This window comes from Podarcis filfolensis, assembly GCF_964270895.1.
Source record: "Podarcis filfolensis genome assembly, chromosome: 13".
NCBI classification, from domain to species: Eukaryota; Metazoa; Chordata; class Lepidosauria; order Squamata; family Lacertidae; genus Podarcis; species Podarcis filfolensis.
Window position 1 is genome coordinate 49819299 of NC_139615.1, and position 19019 is coordinate 49838317.

Here is a 19019-nt window from a genome sequence, read left to right on the forward strand (position 1 = left end):
AATAAATATGCAAACAGATAAAAAAAAAAAGCTTTTTCTGCCTAAAAGGAAATTGTGTGTGAAGCTCAGTATGCTGAAAGGAGATATGCACATAGCTGTAACATGTCAAAATAGTTTGACGTATACTGAAAGCATTGCTACTGCTCACTTGCAAATTACAGTTCCACGCAGGGTAGTTTCCCTTAACTCTCATGGGAACAGACAACTTGCATACATGAACACTTAACTGACAGTGTAACCCACAGTGGCTTAGAAACATTTCTAAGACAAGAAAGTCACTTAAATGTGCAGGAAATAAAGATGTTCCAAGTGTTAAACACAAATACAAGGGCTAAACCTGCAATGAGAAGCATTTATACACGGAGCGCTTGATTCAGGATAGTAGATCTGGGACCCAAATGGTTTTTTCAGTGCTGAAAGATTCAAGTAGGCCTTTATCGCTAAAAATACATTAGAACAATGTATTTAGCCATCACATGAACTGACCTGGCGATGCCTGTCTTTAGCCATTGAATCCAGATAAAGGGCTGGCCACATAGTTTAAGTGCAGGAGGACTGCAAGTTGTATTATTGGATCTCAAAATCTTTATCATTATTCATTATGATTTATTAAATTTGTATACTACCCTTCCTCCATAGATTTCAGGGCAGTTCACAACATAAACATACAAGATAAAAAAACACATAATAAAAACTTCACTGCTTAGCCAGGGGCCAACTCCAAATCATACAAAAGAACAATTAAAGCAAGTAGACTGCTCAATATATAATTAATTAAGCAAATTAATTAAGCATAACCTATTGCAATATCCAATATATTTCACAACTACAACAATAGTGACACCAGTAATGCTAGCAATAAACAAGATCCTACTCATTTGCAATTCAACTCAGCCTTTATATTATTTATCCATTTCAATTCTTTTTGTTAAACCTATTGTACATTTATCACCCGGAGGTCTCCAAGCAACTTACAGCAATACACACATAATCACTCAAACACACAAGTACCATAAGGGAAGAAAAAAGAGGAGGACATATAATACATTAACATAACATTTATGGGGGGGAAACAAAAGCAACACACCTGCCATTCTATTTTGCACCCATCAAGATACTTCTTCTCCCTGGACTCAACAGAGACTCATTTTGCATGTGAATGTCATTTCTGAAGACTGGTTCTATACCTGCTGATTGTAAATTCTGGATATATGGCATTGCTGACTCTGTTATAGTATTGCAGTTTGGAAACTGAACTATGAATCTGGATAGTCCCGTTTTATATCCAACCTTTGCCCTGAGGCTTAGGGAAGCCATTCTGTTGCAGTACTCCATTTGCAATATGGAAAAAATAATATTGACCTGTCTTACATGACGTATGATGCTGCCTTATCTCTTGGTCCATCTAGCCAAGGGCTGCTCAATCTCCCCAGGTGAGATACTTTTAACAAAGTTACACTTGGGAAAACTCCGTCAAGGCATTCCTCCGAGCAGGTAATCAACACTATAAAATGCTATAAAGCCTGTCAATCATCTGGTGAGCAGATGTGCATTCACAAGCACACAGGAAGTGTGGAAGATGTTTGAGTCGGTGGCTCTGTTTTTAGTATAATGCTCCAAATTTTCCAAACACAGATTTTAATTTCAATTGAACCCCACTGTCTATACATATGTTTATCACTCAATGCATAAAAATGCTAGCCAGAATGATATAAACAGGAGGAGAATTATACAAAATACTCAGGAGCTACAGGGAAATAATAGGAATTTTGTAAACTAGATTATGAATCTTTCCCTCAGAAATTTTCCACTCGTGACTGACCCAAAGCCGAAGGTCAGGTTTATAGCCAAAGACATTTTGTCTTAGCCGGGAAGAAGGCAGAGGCAGTAGCTCATTTACACACTGCAAGTCTACCCTAGAATCATAGAATCATAGAATCATAGAGTTGGAAGAGACCACAAGGGCCATCGAGTCCAACCCCCTGCCAAGCAGGAAACACCATCAGAGCACTCCTGACATATGGTTGTCAAGCCTCTGCTTAAAGACCTCCAAAGAAGGAGACTCCACCACACTCCTTGGCAGCAAATTCCACTGTCGAACAGCTCTTACTGTCAGGAAGTTCTTCCTAATGTTTAGGTGGAATCTTCTTTCTTGGATCAGACCTCTATTCCTCAGATCAAAAGATCAGTTTCATAACCACTTTTTTTTGAAGTTGCAACTGAGCCTGCCACAGTCACGCAATCCCTGGCTCCAAATTGTTTTAGCTCTTCAACTATAGAAAAAATAATAATTCTGTATCAATGTGATACCAGGAATCATATATACCCCAAGAAGCCATACAAATAACATACCTGGATGAAGTATTACACTATTTACTAGTTAATAATGATAATGATGATGATGATAATAATAATAATAATAATAATAATAATAAATGCCTTCGTTCAGACCTTTCCATCTCTAGTAAAACAACATAGCTTCACATAAGTTACCAGTATCAACAATACCATGTAAATAAAAAATGGAATGTTTTTAAACATGAGAAATATTATGTTTAATATTAACATAACATGTAATGTAATTATAACAGGCCAACAATAACGAGTCGTGAATTACCAAGACCTTGCAAGCATAGCGCATGATGCTTGCACAATCACATGTCTTCGTAAACTGAACAGACAAAACAGTTAAATGAAGCACATTTGTTGCTGTGATCTATATCTATCATCTATCTATCTATCTATCTATCTATCTTCTATCTATATCTATCTATATCTATCATCTATCTATCTATCTATCTATCTATCTATCTATCTATATCTATCTATCTATCTATCATCTATATCTATCTATCTATCTATCTATCTATCTATCTATCTATCTATCTATCATCTATCTATCTATATCTATCTATCTATCTATCTATCTATCTATCTATCTATCTATCTATCATCTTGTTGTGTCCACATTTCCTTGGTGTCAACTCTGGCAGACACTACCAGTTCTTAGGCTGCATCTCTTGATGTCCTAGGCAGGTTGGGTATATCTCTGTACTCAACCCAGGGTTTCACCAACTGTAGACCTCACTCTATGAGGAAGAGATGTCTTTTGCGATTTTCACATCAGCTTTCAAAGAATGTAGCCTTTTAAGAAGGCAACGACTGGATCAAGCACTGGGTGGGCATCATCTGGTGGCAAGTGCCTATGACACTTTTAGCTTTATAAATGTGTGTGCCACTTTTCAAGCAAAAGTAGTTCCCAAAGAAGTTTACAGGGTCTGCTCAGAAAGAGCCCTGAAGGATATGGCTAAGAATTTCCACACAACTGTATATTTAAAGTCTAGTCACATCAAGCACACAACAGGCAAGTGAAAACTCAAATCAGAACTCGTGTCTCTCACCGCAACGCCTTCTCTTTTGCTTCTGCTTTTCAGCTTACAAAGTGGGGTTTTCCCTATGGAGAATTCTTTAGTGGTAGACCATTTGTAGCAATTGGAGAAACATTCAAGGAGCGAGAAGGAGTGAACAGCGATTTCCCGCGCTTGCCTACCTCTCTCTTGCTGCTGCTGCTGCTGCTATACAGGTTTGCAAACCCCAAACATATGGACAATATACGTAAATACATTGAAATATACTCAGAGTCGCAAAGTGATTTCATGCTCTTTATTCAGCTCATAGTGGTGAGGAGGAATGAATGAATGTCCCCTCAAAGTATCTGCTTATATACATTATTTACACAATGGGCTGCACATGATTGGCTAATTCCGGAATTCTACTGTAAGCCAATCAGGTTGTGGATTCACTTCTATCTGGAGCATGATTGGGTGGTTCCTGCCAACCAATCATACTGCTGCATTGTTCTAGGACCAATCAGTCTGCTGCTTCTGAATCCTATTGTTCTAGGACCAATCAGACTGCTGCCTTTTGGATCCTATTGTTCTAGGACCAATCAGACTGCTGCAGTTTGGATCCTATTCAACTCAGTACATAACATACATTTACACATGCCATTAACCATCTGGGTGCATATGCATCTCACTGGGGCCTCCAGATATGCAGTTTGTCTACACTCTATGTGCTGCCAAAAACAGTGGTGCACATGTATCAAACATGCCTGCCACATGAAGTATGGAACCACTCTCGTCACAGCAATGAAAATGAGTGCAATAAGGGCAGGTTCAAAGTACCAGCATCAGGTTTTGTGGTGGTACACAACCACCAAGTGTAAGCTATCACTTAAAAAATTAAAAAGAAGTTTGGGCTGTATTCTCAGAACGTTGCCAAGAAAGAAACAACCGCTGCATTATCAATCTCAAAACCTTTATTGGCATATAAACAAAATTCTGAAAAGTTCGGTACAATAAAATCACTCAGCAGAGTTGCTGTATTATCATCCCCTTTGAATAAGGGTCATGGGAGGCGGGGTATTGTTAAATGGGCATGGTTAAGAGGATGGGACTACAGCAACAGTGCCTACAAGATTGACACTGTTTTTAGTTACACCACTGTTCTGTTATTGTGCGTGCCAAGCAACAAAAAGCCTTGCACTTTTTTGGTGCTCCTGCAGTGGGAAAGCTGGGCTGCAGCTTGAGATGCCAGAAGTTCCAGGTGGTGCTAAATGCCGCAGCCAGACTGTTGGTGGTGGCAGGCTGACTCCTGCCAGAACATTACTGCAACGGCTGCCCATCTGCTACTGTGCCAAGCGCAAGGTTCTTGTGTTACTGTAAAAGGTCCTTAGCAACTGGGTTCTAGCACGCCTTAAGGACGGCTTTCTTCCTTATATGCCTGCCAGATCCCTGAGACCTTTGGGGAAGTCACTGTTCACCAGCTTCCATGGTTCAGACACAGGGGCTGCATCCACCAGGAGCCATGGGTTCGGTACTGTGGGCCCAATTCTGACAGACTCCCCTCCTGGCTCCTTTCCTGTTGAACCTCCCTTGCTTGGTGAAGATCTTTTTATTTTGGCAGACATTCTAAGTAAGTTTTCTGGTTATATGATCAATTTTACTGATTTTATCTTTATTATAGCTGTTGTAAGCTGACTGTGCACAACACTTAAAAGGGATAGAAATTATTGAAATAAAAAGATAGACAGAAGTCATTCACTTTTCATGAAAATGCCAGAAAGATTTCTAGAAGGTGATTTTAAACACATGAGGCTTTTAAAGAATTCTTATTTCTAATGAACTGAACTATTTTCCTTTTAGAAATTACTCTGAAGTATTTGCATTTAATAACCTTGTCTGATACCTTGTTTTGATATTAGAAGTAACTACAGGGAGGACACCTAGTGGTGATTATACAGCTCTGCATAAAAATCTCATTAGCAATACAGCATTGGGCAGTATTCAGAGTGATATAATCTGTCTCCCAACGAAGTGTTTTCCAAAAATACACCAGCATAAAAATGCAAATACTTCAAAAATTAGATTTATGAAACTTTTCATCCACACTATTTACATCTAGAGCGCTTCAAGTTCCACTTCTTCAAAGAAGTAGTAACTTTCTTACTATTCACACAGAGCAAATATTCCTTAGGTCAGTGGTTTTCAACCGGGATGCCGTGGCACCCTGGGGTGCCTTGAATGATAGTCGGGGGTGCTGCGGGCAACACTGGTCTCCGTTTCTCCTTCCTTCCCTCCCTCCTCTGATGCCCTCTTGTGTCTCTGCCTCCCAAAGGCTTGCACAACTGTTTGTTGCAGCAGCCCTGGCTGCAAGCTCCCCAGGTGAATGGTGCCTCTGGGGCTGGTCAGGGGGTCCTGGTTATCAGGAGTTGAGGTGACCTCGGACTAAGCAAGCAAGTGGGTGAGAAAGCCTAGCCAGCCTTTGCTGTTGGGAATGGACAGACAAGTCCCAGGCCCCTGTGGGGCAGGCGGGAGGGCAGCTCAGAGACCAGGGGCAGCAGCAGTGGCCGCCCGGAGGATTCTCAAGGAGAGGAGGCTGAGGAAACGCTCCACAAGGGAGGGTATTCGAAAAAGGGTGAGGGGCTGCCTGCTCTACAAGCAAGGGGTGACATAACTGGGCTCCTGAGCCCCACAGGGGAACCACTGAAATAATGTAGTTGGTCAAGGGAGCCGTGGACACGAAAGGCTTGAAAACTACTGCCTTACGTCACTGCTAGGCAATCTGTGTCCTGGGGGCTATATGTGGCCCCCAAGCCAAAAATAAATAAGTGGAAGAGAATGAATGGATGATAGATTAACAAGGAGAGAGATGGGGTATGGGGAGAGAGAAAGAGAATGAAAATATGATGGGTGGATGAAGGGGGCTGCTCTCTGACACCGGTATGTGTCCCCCAAACACTCTTCCCACACAATGAATACAGTCTTTGAACCCCAAAATACTGCTAATCCTCATTAGGCAAAGTGGGACAGCTGCAGGGGGAGAGCAGCCCTAGTTGTCCCCCCAGGCCACCTAAGCTATCCAGCTGCCCTCCTAGATGATGGAGGACGTGGACCTATCCTCAGTGGAAATACAATTTCTTCCCCTCAAACACCCACCCACAATTGTGGGAATTTTAAGATTAAAGGAGGCATGGTTTTTACACTGCCTGACTGTAGTAAAACTTCTAAGCGGACTGCAAGAAATAGGAAAATTATCAATAAGAACTTAAAATTATTTAAATGTTTAAAAATAATTAAAAGTAAGGTAAAGGTAAAGGGACCTTTAGGTCCAGTCGTGACCGACTCTGGGGTTGCAGCGCTCATCTCGCTTTATTGGCTGAGGGAGCCGGTGTACAGCTTCCGGGTCATGTGGCCAGCAGGACTAAGCTGCTTCTGGCGAACCACAGCAGCGCACGGTAACGCCGTTTACCTTCCTGCTGGAGCGGTACCTATTTATCTACTTGCACTTTGACATGCTTTCGAACTGCTAGGTTGGCAGGAGCAGGGACCGAGCAATAGGAGCTCACCCTGTCGCGGGGATTCGAACAACTGACTTTTGATTGGCAAGTCCTAGGCTCTGTGGTTTAATCCACAGCGCCACCCGCGTCCCAATTAAAAGTAAAAAGAGACTAATATACACTGATGTCAACATGTTTGGAGTGGCCCATCTAAAAATGTAAACAGGCAGGGAGTCCCAGTGTGTAACCACCGCAGTAACTAACAACTGCAGATTAACAAACCAGTTCCATAGACTGAAACTATCAAGTGGGCACATAAACTGACCTGAACTTATTAAGGGCTTTGCATACTAATAGCAATGCATTGAACTTGGCCTGGTAACAAATCAAACCCGTGCAGATCTCTGAGCAAATGTGCCTTACTCCAGGCAGCAACTATGCCGCAATATTCTGCACTAATATTCTGTGCTAATTGCAGTTTCCAGATCAAGTGCAAGTGATTATTCTCAAGGTACTCAAGGATACGCAGTAGCAGCAACTCGTTTTGTTGCTGTTAAAAAGTGTGGCACTTACTTGCAACAACTTCATGGTGAGTACCGGTACCTATTTTTCTAGGAAAAGTACTGCATATAGATATTAAATAGCTCTGGGATAAAATAGTGCTCTGTGGCACCTCAAATGGAGTTTGGATCTAGTGTAACTTTACTCCAGCTTAACTTATACTGGCTTGTTTTGCCTTCATTTATTGTGCATCAGATTGCTTCCCTAATAATTATTAAATTCTCAAGGATGAAAATATGACAACACATTTATGCTGTGTAAGGTGCCCCCCATCAAATGTGGCATGTAAAATACACTTAATATCTCAACATGTATACTTAAAGAAGAGAATAAAGTTAAAGCACATTCGTTTTTCTTTTCATTTGTTTCATTGTTATGTTTTTGCAACTAATATATCACATTCAACCAGCTGAAGTTTCATTGTCTTGATTTTGTCCCTAACATAACATTTCTTCTCAGTACACCAAACAAGGAAGCAAAACTATCAATACAATAAGGGCTCATTAATCTATTCTCTCATTTTCTTGAAGAGATCTTCAACTGAACTTTACCAAAAAGATTAAAGAAATTCTGAGGCACGTGCAGGGCATGCTTCATGTTTTACTCATGTGTAAATTGCCATTCTGAAAACCTGTTGCCAGATCATGAAACTCTGGAAAATTATCTTTAAAATGATATAGAACACCTTAAGTATATAGTAGGCCTGCAACACACATGGGGTTACATTCCAGGGATCACGCTTAAAGCCAAAATTATCTTTCCTGGCACCCCCCTCCATCTCCACCCCTTTTCAATTATTTTAATTCCCCTCCCCCAATGTGTAGAGCTAAGTGCGCACAAGTTAAATGTGCATGAGTTGCAGGCTTACTGTATATGAAAATGAAAGTTGTGTCTGTAGCATGACATTTTCATAGAATTTACCAAACACACAAAAAGCAAAAAATGATTAAAATTTTTTCACAAACCTTTAGCTCGCCCCACTAATTTAATCAGGGGATTAATCAACCATCTAATGTTTTAAGCCCTAGTATCTAGTAATAGATTCTGCCATGTATAAAAAGAGAAGGTAAAGGGACCCCTGACAGTTAAGTCCAGTCGCGAATTGTCCACTCTGCAGACAGTTTTCCTGGGTCATGTGGCCAGCATAACTAAGCTGCTTCTAGCACAGAGGAACACCGAAACCGGAGCAGCGCACGGAAACGCCGTTTACCTTCCCACCAGAGCGGTACCTATTTATCTACTTGCACTGGCGTGCTTTCGAACTGCTAGGTTGGTAGGAGCTGGGACCGAGCAACAGGAGCTCACCCCATCGTGGGGATTCGAACCACTGAGCTTCTGATTGGCAAGCCCAAGAGGCTCAGTGGTTTAGACCACAGCGCCACCCACGTCCCCATGAAAAGAGAAAACTTTAACCAAAAACCCTCCCTTCCTTCCATCCATTATGCAACCAATCTTTTCTCTTCATGAGGAGACCTCAGAGGAAAAGACTAGGGCTAGCTAAGACTTCCTCCCAAGCAGCAGTGAGAGGAGTCTGCCATTGGCCAAGTGCACAGTATGGGACCAGGTATTTGAGGAACACCTTCTTCCACATGAATCTGCTCACCTGTTGAGATCAGCAATGGAAGTTCTGTGCAATGTTCAGAAGCTGCCAAGAGGTTCAGCTAGTGCTGAGGTGAAACAGGGTTTTCTCGCTGGTGACACCTAGGAATTGCAATCCTCTCCCGCAGGACACTCATTAGGACCTCATTTTACAGACATTCTGAAGTTCAGCGAAAATGGTTTTGTTTGGAGTAGGGTTTTGTTTTTTTTTAAATTCAGGTTTGCTGCTTCGCTTCTGCTGTTCTGTTTTTTCCTGCCAAGTTTTGATTTATCATTTTATATGCATGTTAATTTTATATGCATGTTAATTTTGAAGACTTTTGGTGAAAACGCCATATAACCCTATAAACATAAAGAGATGAATTGGCCGCTAAGTAGAGAAGAAGGTAACAAGGAGGCACTGCTGTTCATCCCCACTTCTGTCCATTATTATCTGTTTATCCCAAAACAGTTGCTGTCTCAGATCAGCCCTGATTTTAATTAATAGATATATACATGCACCTTAACAAGAATTCTGGAAATACACCTGCCAGGACACGAACCTTTAAAAATTAAATTGCATTGGCAAAGGATTAAGGATTGAGGATGACACAGCCAGTACTATTGGTTGGAAAGGTGAATGATCTTGGATGGTTAAGGAATAATGATATTGGATGCAGTTTGTTCAATGATTCAATGGAGCATCCTCTAATTGTTTACTCCATTTGTACATAACTGATACTATTTTGTAGGCGGCAGGAGATAATTTTGTGCATGGCAACATTGCACATATTGTTGTAATTACGTAAGCCTGACGTGTAAGGTTTCTACACATAAGTCAACATTGGCATACTTCAACTTCTATTGAAAATATTTTCAGATGGTGAAACACCAGACACTGTTAACAAAATATTCTAAATTGTTTCTAAATCTGCAAGATGCCTCATCATGCACATCAATGAACATTTGATTTAAATTATACAGTGCGCCAAAATGTAGCTCATTCCAACATTCAAGACAGTAAAGTTCTGTTTGTTCTGGAACCAAAATCATTGGCTTATTTTTTAATTGCAAGATCATTGCTTATGGAGAACTATAGTCTGCCTCTGTGTGTGCTATCACCAGCTCTTGCTAATAGATTGCAGGTGGGATGGGGAGTTGTACAGTTTACTGGATTTAGAAAATCCTGTTGGCACCCTTGCCTATGCTTGTCCAATGTTGAGGACATCAACCACCTACCACCTCCATGAATATACAATCTCTGGACCTTAATAAAGGCCCAAGCAGAAGACGCCAAAGAAAAAAGAAGAGAAGAAAACAAAGAAGAGAGATTACAACAAAAAAGAAAGAAAAAGAGAAAAGGAGAAAGAGAAGCAGGAATACGAAGAGAGAGAGAGAAAAGAAGAAAAAGAAACAATAAAGAAATATAAAAGGACCTCTGCTAGTTTTCCATCTGCTAGTTACATAAAAAGGGGGGAAATATTTCTAACATTCAGTCCATGGTAATATCCATCTTCTCCACTTTCTGTTAAACAATATTTCTTTTACGTAAATGTGTCTCGAATTCATTCCCACTCAAGTCCAAGAGGGATTCCCAAATTGTTGTTGTTGTTGTTGTTGTTATTGGTAAATGTCAACCGTGCTTTTTGTTTAATATCAACTTTAACTCCATTAATTCCCACCACAATTCCTCCATATTGAGTACTAGTAAATTCGTTTGTCCATTTCCATGTTAAAATCTCTCTACTGTGATCACATACTGGAATAATATTGCACAATTCTTTTCTTGTTATATATCCTTTAGTTTATACCCAGTTCCATATATTCAAATTCCATTTCCTTTCGTGCTTCCATTCCCTGTATTGTTTAACATAGTATTCCGATCTCCTCCTCTAGGACCATCCACTTACGTTTCTTCCATTCTTTTTCCATACATATTAGTAGCATCATTCTATGAATTTGCTCCAAATTGTATGCAGAATACTTTCTCTCTGCTAGAACTGAAGAAAGGCCAGGACGGAAGTTTTTCCAAAGATTTCTCTCTCTCTCAACATCATTGATACGATTAATGCCAGATCCAGATGACCATTTATGGTTTTATCTTCCCCTTCTCCTCCAAGCCTCTGTATGAAAGACATTTCCATTTCACCATCTGCTTTCTCCAATTTTGCTGTTTCATCATCCAGTCCTGCCAGGTTTTCATCAATTTTGTCTGAAGCCTCTAAGTAATCTCCAGTTCCATTTTCCATTTCATCTCTCTCTGATTCATTTTCTTTCCCCCTTTCATCAAACATTAATCCAATCATTTTTAGTTGTTCAGCCATCAACTATTGAAGAATACCAACAGTCATTGGAAGATCCAAAGGTACATTTGCCACACTGGATGCAGACAAAGAAATATCTCTAAGCTGTATTTTTCCTTCCCCAAAAATGTTTAAGAAAGAGAGGGTGCAGACATTATACTCACAACGGGTTCTTACGTAGTGTTTGGGTGAGATGTTGGTTCCTCAGCTCACCACCTTGTTTTAGCCCCTGACTAAGCCCCCAGGCGCAGACAGCAGAAAACGGCTTTGATCAGAGCATTTGAGGTTTTTATCTCAGAGGTCTTTGATAATCAGATGTCCAGTCTGATTACCATCAATCACATAATTGTCCAGGACCTTCCCAATAAATTTCACCTTATGCTTCTCCCCCAACTATCCCATCCCCTGCCATTTCTCCTAACTCTGGTCATGTTAACTATGTTGGACTACAACTCCCATCATCCGTAGCTACCAGGACCAGTGGTCAGAGATTATAGGGGTTGTAGTCTAACAACATCTGGGGACCCAGGTTTAAGAAAGGCTGAACTAGCTCCATGGCTGTTGATTCATCACTATCTGACAAAAACTGACAAAGCCTTTGGTCTAGGGTACCCAGGGCCAGCCCAAGACAATTTAGCACCTGAGGCAAACCTCAAAATGGTGCCCTCCTGCCAGGGAAGAAGGTGTGAGTGAACATCTGCATCAGAAACGAAGAAGGAATAAAGCTCTGCATTGGGAACAAGGGTGGGAGGAGACCAGTAGTGGCTTCTGTTTGCCAAGTGGTGGCACTGGATGGGAGCAGCTGAGGAGGCGGCAGATCCAACCTCCAAGGAACACGCTGCAGCCATTATGGCTTCTGCTGCCTGAGGAGGTTGCCTCCCCTTTCCTCATGCGTGGGCCGGCCCTGAGGACGGCTACTAGGATGTGTGCATGTATACATGCCGCTGCTTGTTTTGTTTGCAATGCGGTTTTTAAATCTGGTTTTTAAGCAACTGTATTAGTTAACTGTGAGGTTTTTAAAATTTTAATTATGCTTATCTTATTTTCCGATATAATTTTGTAACAGGTTGTAAGGCATTTTTGTCTAAAAGTTCTCAAAAAGCAACTTAGAAATGTGAATATTAATATAAAAACCAAGCAAACCTCTGTGTGTACTGTGCTTCTTCAAACAGACACACACACACACACACACACACTCCATACCACAGGTTGTGGCTCACATTTTCAAGTGCTCTCACTTATAAACTTTGATAAGAGGACACAAACATATATAGCACTTCCAAGTATTCAAAGCACTTCACAGATCAACAGTGCGATCTTTACAGGAACCTTTTAGTACAGGGCATGATGATCCCTCTGTCCACACTGCACAGCTTTTATAAAAAATCTGCCCAGTTTCAGTTGTGCAGGTTGTTATTCAGCAGCCACAGATTATCAAATCTCAGCATAATAATATGAAATATGCATGACCTGCCTCATGCAGCCACTTTGCTCTTCCTTTCGTGCAAATGGCAAAGCAAGCCAGGAAACCTCAGTAACCAGAACTTCCTGTTATGTCTGAACCAGAAACTGTGGTTAATGTCTTCTAAACAAGCTAAGACCAAGAGGCAAACTTTAAACCATGGTTTCATACTTAGGGCTTGTTTGAAAGCTATTCATCGTTGTTCCCCAATTCCGATGCGGCAGGAAGTTAACTGCAGCTCCCAGCCTTGTTTGCAGCATGTGAGAGCCTGTAGTCACGCATATCGTGGCTTATTACCTACTTATTTAACCAAGATTTAATTGTTCAGATGCAGCTAGCCTTGCACAATGCAATGCTATGCACATCTAATCAGAAGTATGAATTCAGTAGTATTAAACGCACTCTATACAAATAATTCCTCCACGACACTGGAAGCTACGGCCCAGGATAGCTGGTAGGACGATGGACAGGGCAGAGGGCAAGGCAGCGAACATCTGGCAGAGCGAAGGGTAGGCAAAGCCAAAGGTCACAAGAAGCAAAGCCTATAAGGCCTGGGCATCCCATTTCTGGGGGTGTCACAGCAAATGCTCCAAATACATAAACAAGCATACATCATCATCATCATCATCATCCTACATTTTTATTTATACCCTGCCCTTCCTGGTTCAGAAACCGGGCTCAGGGTGGCTAACAACAAATTTAAAACACTTTAAAACACTTAATTATAAAAGCAGCATAAAATACGGTATAAAAACATGAATAACAATAAAAATCAAAAATCAATTAGATAATCCCCAGGGCTAGCTGGCTGAATTGGTCCTACTTGGGCCAGGGGAGAATTAGCTGTGGCGTCTCAGAGCGGGTGATCTTCATAAAAGGGGAGAGGGAAGGAAGAGAAGGGAAATAAAAGATCAGGCTGAATTCAAATTAAAGGCCAGGCGGAATAGCTCTGTCTTGCAGGCCTGATGGAAGGAGGTTAAATCCTGAAGGGCCCTGGTCTCATGGGACAGAGCATTCCACCAGGTCGGAGCCACCACTGAGAAGGCCCTGGCCCTGGTGGAGGATAGTCTGACTTCCTTAGGGCCTGGGACCTCTAAACTATGGTTATTCATGGACCTTAAGGTCCTCTGCAGGGCAGAGCAGGAGAGGCGATTCTATAGATACAAGGGCCCTAAGCCACTAGTATCATGGAGCAGGTCTACTCTTCCTGGTGGAGGTCTGGGTAGACATGGTCTCTGAGAACTTGTGCAATATTCCCTCAGACACCAAGAACAGATTATTACGATTTGAAGCCTTACCTTGAAAGAAGCTTTTGACTCTAAGGTAACTGACGCTGAGACGCAAGACGGAGAGTTTGTCCAGTTTAGCTATTATGTCCGGTGGGAAAGGCAGGAGACTGGCCAGGTGATCTAACTCAGCATTCAAGCGATCTCTGTGTCTCTTTGAAGGGTTAGACTTCCCATTCCCATGCGTGGGCCTCCTGTTCGGGGAGAAAATGTCCTATGAAAAATCCACTGTCTTAAGCTCACTGACAGTTGCCAGTATCCGCTCTCTAATACTGTACCAAAACAGAAGAAAATGATGGCCTCCTTTGTGATGGGATGTTGAGCTGCTTGTGCGTAAAGTTCCTAGTCCCTCAGTGTTTGGCTAAGTCCACAAACCACTGTCTGTAACGGAGCTCCATAAGCATGGCTCCGTCAGTCGCTGGCAGAATCCGACAGTGGGCGTTTACGGAATTTCTTCCAGCATAAAAGCTCCTTAACGGAAACACGTCTTCTGGACTCTCTGCGTGACAGTTTCCGGCGAGGAGTGGGTGTCCCTATAGGAGGTCCTGAAACCTCCCCACTGTTCTCGCTGGAATTGTCTCTGAGCCATCCCTCCGACTCACTTTCCCTTGGAGCTCTTTCTCTCCCCCTGCTGGTTCCCTCCTCCGCTGATAAGTCTCTCCCAACCTCTGGGAGCCCTTGCACCACCGGTTCTTCCGATGACAGTTCCCTGACATCCTTGAAAAATGATTCTTATATAATGTGTAAATTAGGGGGTCATACACAAACGGCCTGGAGTGCCAGTTCTCTCAACCCAAACATTTCCACAGAAAAATCAACAATTTTGAAAGAGGTATTAAACTGATGCTTAACAGGCAAAAATTCTCCCCGCTACCTTAATGTGTACCACCATCTCCCACTTCTTGTGTCACCAAATCCTTTCACAAACCTCTCCACTGCTCCCAGTCCCCAGTTTCTGTAGCTTCCAACAGAGTTATTCCATATCAAGTGATCCATTTCTTTACCTTGTGTATTCGAATTTTCTTAATATTTTGTACGCTTGTTGAATGATCAAAACTAAGTTTAAATCTAAAATTTTAATTTTTTTATCTCATCCTGTTTTTGAGGTATGAGGGTTTGAAATTTCCAAAAAAAGGGAGAGACAATTTTGGCCTTGCCAAATTACACAACAACCTTAAAAACTCAGCCCAAAAATTCAAAACTAAATATACTAATCTCTTCAGAACTTCATGGGCTTTAATATGATAGGTCACATGATGTGCTTACTTTAAATTTTAAAGTTACAAAATTTAGAATTTTAAAAAGTGCTTTTAAAAAATGATTTAAAATTTGTATTGATTATTTAATATTTCTAAGAACTACCCTCAAAATTTCATCTTGAGATCTCAATGGGATCACATTCAAAAAAATATTTTGAATATACATGTCTGCTTTATTGGGTTCTGTTTAGGATAAGTGGGTCTTCTTGGAGTAAAATATAACAAAATAAACAAGACATCAAACTACAGTATCAGTTACTTCAGGCATTTCTTTAGAAAGTTATTCAATTAAAAGTAATAATAATAATAATAATAATAATAATAATAATAATAATAATAATATTTTATTATTTATACCCCGCCCATCTGGCTGGGTTTCCCCAGCCACTCTGAGAGGCTCCCAACAGAATATTAAAACAGAATAAAACATCAAACATTAAAAACATCCCTATCTGAAAAGCTAGTCAGGCTTTTCTTTTTAAAATGTGTCCCAAAGCAGAGTGATAGCTTGCTGTTGCATGATAGAATTAACACTTTGAAATAATTCTTGGTTAGAAATAATTTCATGAAGTCTGAAGATAGTCCAGTAACTTGTACTGAGTGTTGCTGTACAGTATGAGGGAACTGGATCTTCTCCTCAACAGCGCTGAGGTAAATGATGTAGAACATAATAACTTTATGAGTTTAGGCAACCACTATTCTATTCTTACCTACACTCTGACACATAAAAAAATCTTACAACAAAGTACCCCTTGGGTTAATAGAAGATATGTATTTGCAAAATTCAGACCCGAACTGCAAAAGCTTTGTCAGTGGTTGAAGCATAGACTGAATTCTTTAAAAATTGAGTTAGCCTCAAAATCCTTATACTTTTTAAAGATAATGATAGAGAAATACTTGTGTTGAAGGAACAAGGAGAAAAGTATGGAGAATACCTAGACTACGCTCTTACACCAATTTAAAGTCTGGCGTGTACCTTTAATATACAGGACACTAAGAGAAATTGTTCGCTCTATTGCCTTAAAGCAGACTGAAGCTGTTCTCTTCGTGGGGCATTTCCTCTGCTTGTTCTTCACATCAGCACAACTTCAATTAATTACTGTTTGATGGAGCAGGGAATGTCTTTCCCCGACCTACGCAATGGCTTTCACACTGTAAGGTAAAGGTAAAGGAACCCCTGACTGTCCAGTCGTGGCCAACTCTGGGGTTGTGGCGCTCATCTCGCTTTATTGGCCGAGGGAGCCGGTGTACAGCTTCCGGGTCATGTGGCCAGCATGACTAAGCCGCTTCTGGCGAACCAGAGCAGCGCACGGAAACGCCTTTACCTTCCTGCCGGAGCGGTACCTATTTATCTACTTGCACTTTGACATGCTTTTGTACTACTAGGTGGGCAGGAGTTGGGACTGAACAATGGGAGCTCACCCCGTTGTGGGGATTCGAACCGCCGACCTTCTGATTGGCAAGTCCTAGGCTCTGTGGTTTAACCCACAGCGCCACCCGCGTCCCTCCATGTACGGTTACGTCCAGTCAAAGGCAACTATAGGGTGTGGCACTCATCTCGCTTCAGGCCAAGGTGTTTGTCCACAGACAGCTTTCTGGGTCATGACTAAATCGCTTCTGGTGCAACGGGACACCATGACGGAAGTCAGAGCACACGGAAACGCCGTTTACCTTCCCACCGGAGCGGTACCTATTTATTTACTTGCACTTTGACGTGCTTTCGAACTGCTAGGTTGGCAGGAGCTGGGACCGAGCAACGGGAGCTCACCCCGTCGCAGGGATTCGAACTGCCGACCTTCTGATCGGCAAGTCCTAGGCTCTGTGGTTTATCCCACAGCGCCACCCGCGTCCTTTCACACTGTAGCTAGAAACAAATTAGGAACTGCTTAAGAACTCCAACTGGTATGAAGTTGGTTGGTGAAACAACACATCAGATGGTAGTATTTTGTAACAAAGTACAGAATACATGGGGATGCGGGTGGCGCTGTGGGTAAAACCTCAGTGCCTAGGACTTGCTGATCGCATGGTTGGCGGTTCGAATCCCCGCGGCGGGGTGCGCTCCCGTCTTTCGGTCCCAGCTCCTGCCCACCTAGCAGTTCGAAAGCACCTCCTGGTGCAAGTAGATAAATAGGGACCGCTTACTAGCGGGAAGGTAAACGGCGTTCCGTGTGCTGCACTGGCTCGCCAGAGCAGCTTCGTCACGCTGGCCACGTGACCCGGAAGTGTCTGCGGACAGCGCTGGCTCCCGGCCTCTTAAGTGAGATTGGCGCACAACCCTAGAGTCGGACACGACCGGCCCGTACGGGCAGGGGTACCTTTACCTTTACCTTTACAGAATACCTCGCCTGGGCCGGTTCACTCCCGTGGAGATCACTCTGTGGGCTGGATTTTCGGCTCCGCGGAAGCGAGGCCCTGCTCCGTGCTGTGCTGGTTTAGCGTAGCGAGTGGGTGGCTTGGTCAGGGGTGGCTCGTGGGCCGCAGGTTGCTGACCCCTGGCTTAGATGGTTCTCCCGCTGCTCATTTTATTTCCACAACAGCCCTGTGAGGTAGGCTAGACTAAGAGGCAATCACTGACTCAAGGTCACCCAGCGAGCTTCGTGGTCAGGGGGGATTCGAACCCTGGTCTCCCAAGCTGTAGTCCCAACACTATAACACGGGTGCTTATCCCCCCCCCGTTTTATTAAATTTGCTTAGTAACATAGCATTATTATATATATTCTATAAAACAAAGAATACAGAACAAAATTCATTCATACTACAATGCCTAACTACATAACATTAATATATATGGTTTCTGAAAAAAGGCTTACATAACAAAATCAATTCAAAATACCATCCGGTTTACTTTTTTCTTTCTTTCTTCCCCCTCGCTCCCCACTCCAGCCCCCCCCCCCGATCAGGCCTTCCTTCTTCATATCTTTATCCATGTACACAGTCTGTTCATTTGAGCTTGTATGTTAGGGTTGGCTTCTCCTCTTTCTACCCAGTTCCTGTAAAATGCCCATTTATGTGATTCTTTGGCATTTATTTTCCCATCTATCCTCTGCCACTATCTGTGCAAATATTTCTGATTGTACGTATTCAAAAACATAATCATTCCATTTTTCCATATTCCATTTGGCCTTTTCTTTCCACCCCAAAGCAATAACTGCCATTCTAGCTAGAATCATAATCTTGTACAACTCTTGCTTATTACTCTTTACTTTGTTATTTCCCAGTATTCCCGAAAATAACAAATCCCTATTAACCTCTATGTTTATTTGAAATAATCCAGAAATTACCTTTATAATCTTTTGCCAATATTCCTTAACCAGATTACATTCCCACCACATGTGTGAGTATAGTCCTTTTTCCTGACCACAATGCCAGCATTTGGGACTAAACCCTTTCACTATATAGGCCATTTGTGCTGGAGTTCTATACCATTTTAATAAAAATTTTCTACTTAATTCTTTATACTTTTCTATTTTAATACTGTTTATATTCTTCATCAGTTCTTGAGCCGTGTTTGGATGGATCATACCTTCCTGCTCACGGGTGCTTATTTATTTAATTACAGGTGCATGGACAGAACAATGTTCACTGCAAATACAGGCCATGTGCAGAGGCTTAGACCTTCTTCCCACCATGACGTCCATGGAAATGGATGCCACTTCCCTGCGCTGCAGCAATACTGATGCCAATGGGATCTTCCTTCTAAGCCTCACTGCAGCACATGCAGGGTGTGTT

The 19019-nt window shown here is 42.0% G+C and overlaps 1 protein-coding gene across 1 annotated transcript in view; it reads right to left on the minus strand.

Moving 5' to 3' along the window:
- Window positions 1-19019, minus strand: part of AHRR (aryl hydrocarbon receptor repressor) — a 46891-nt gene that overhangs the window by 16857 nt on the left and 11015 nt on the right. The window contains exon 3 of the mRNA XM_083583071.1: window positions 14044-14225. Within this exon, the coding sequence (XP_083439197.1) occupies window positions 14044-14225 (182 nt within the window). The remainder of the gene's footprint in view (window positions 1-14043; window positions 14226-19019) is intronic.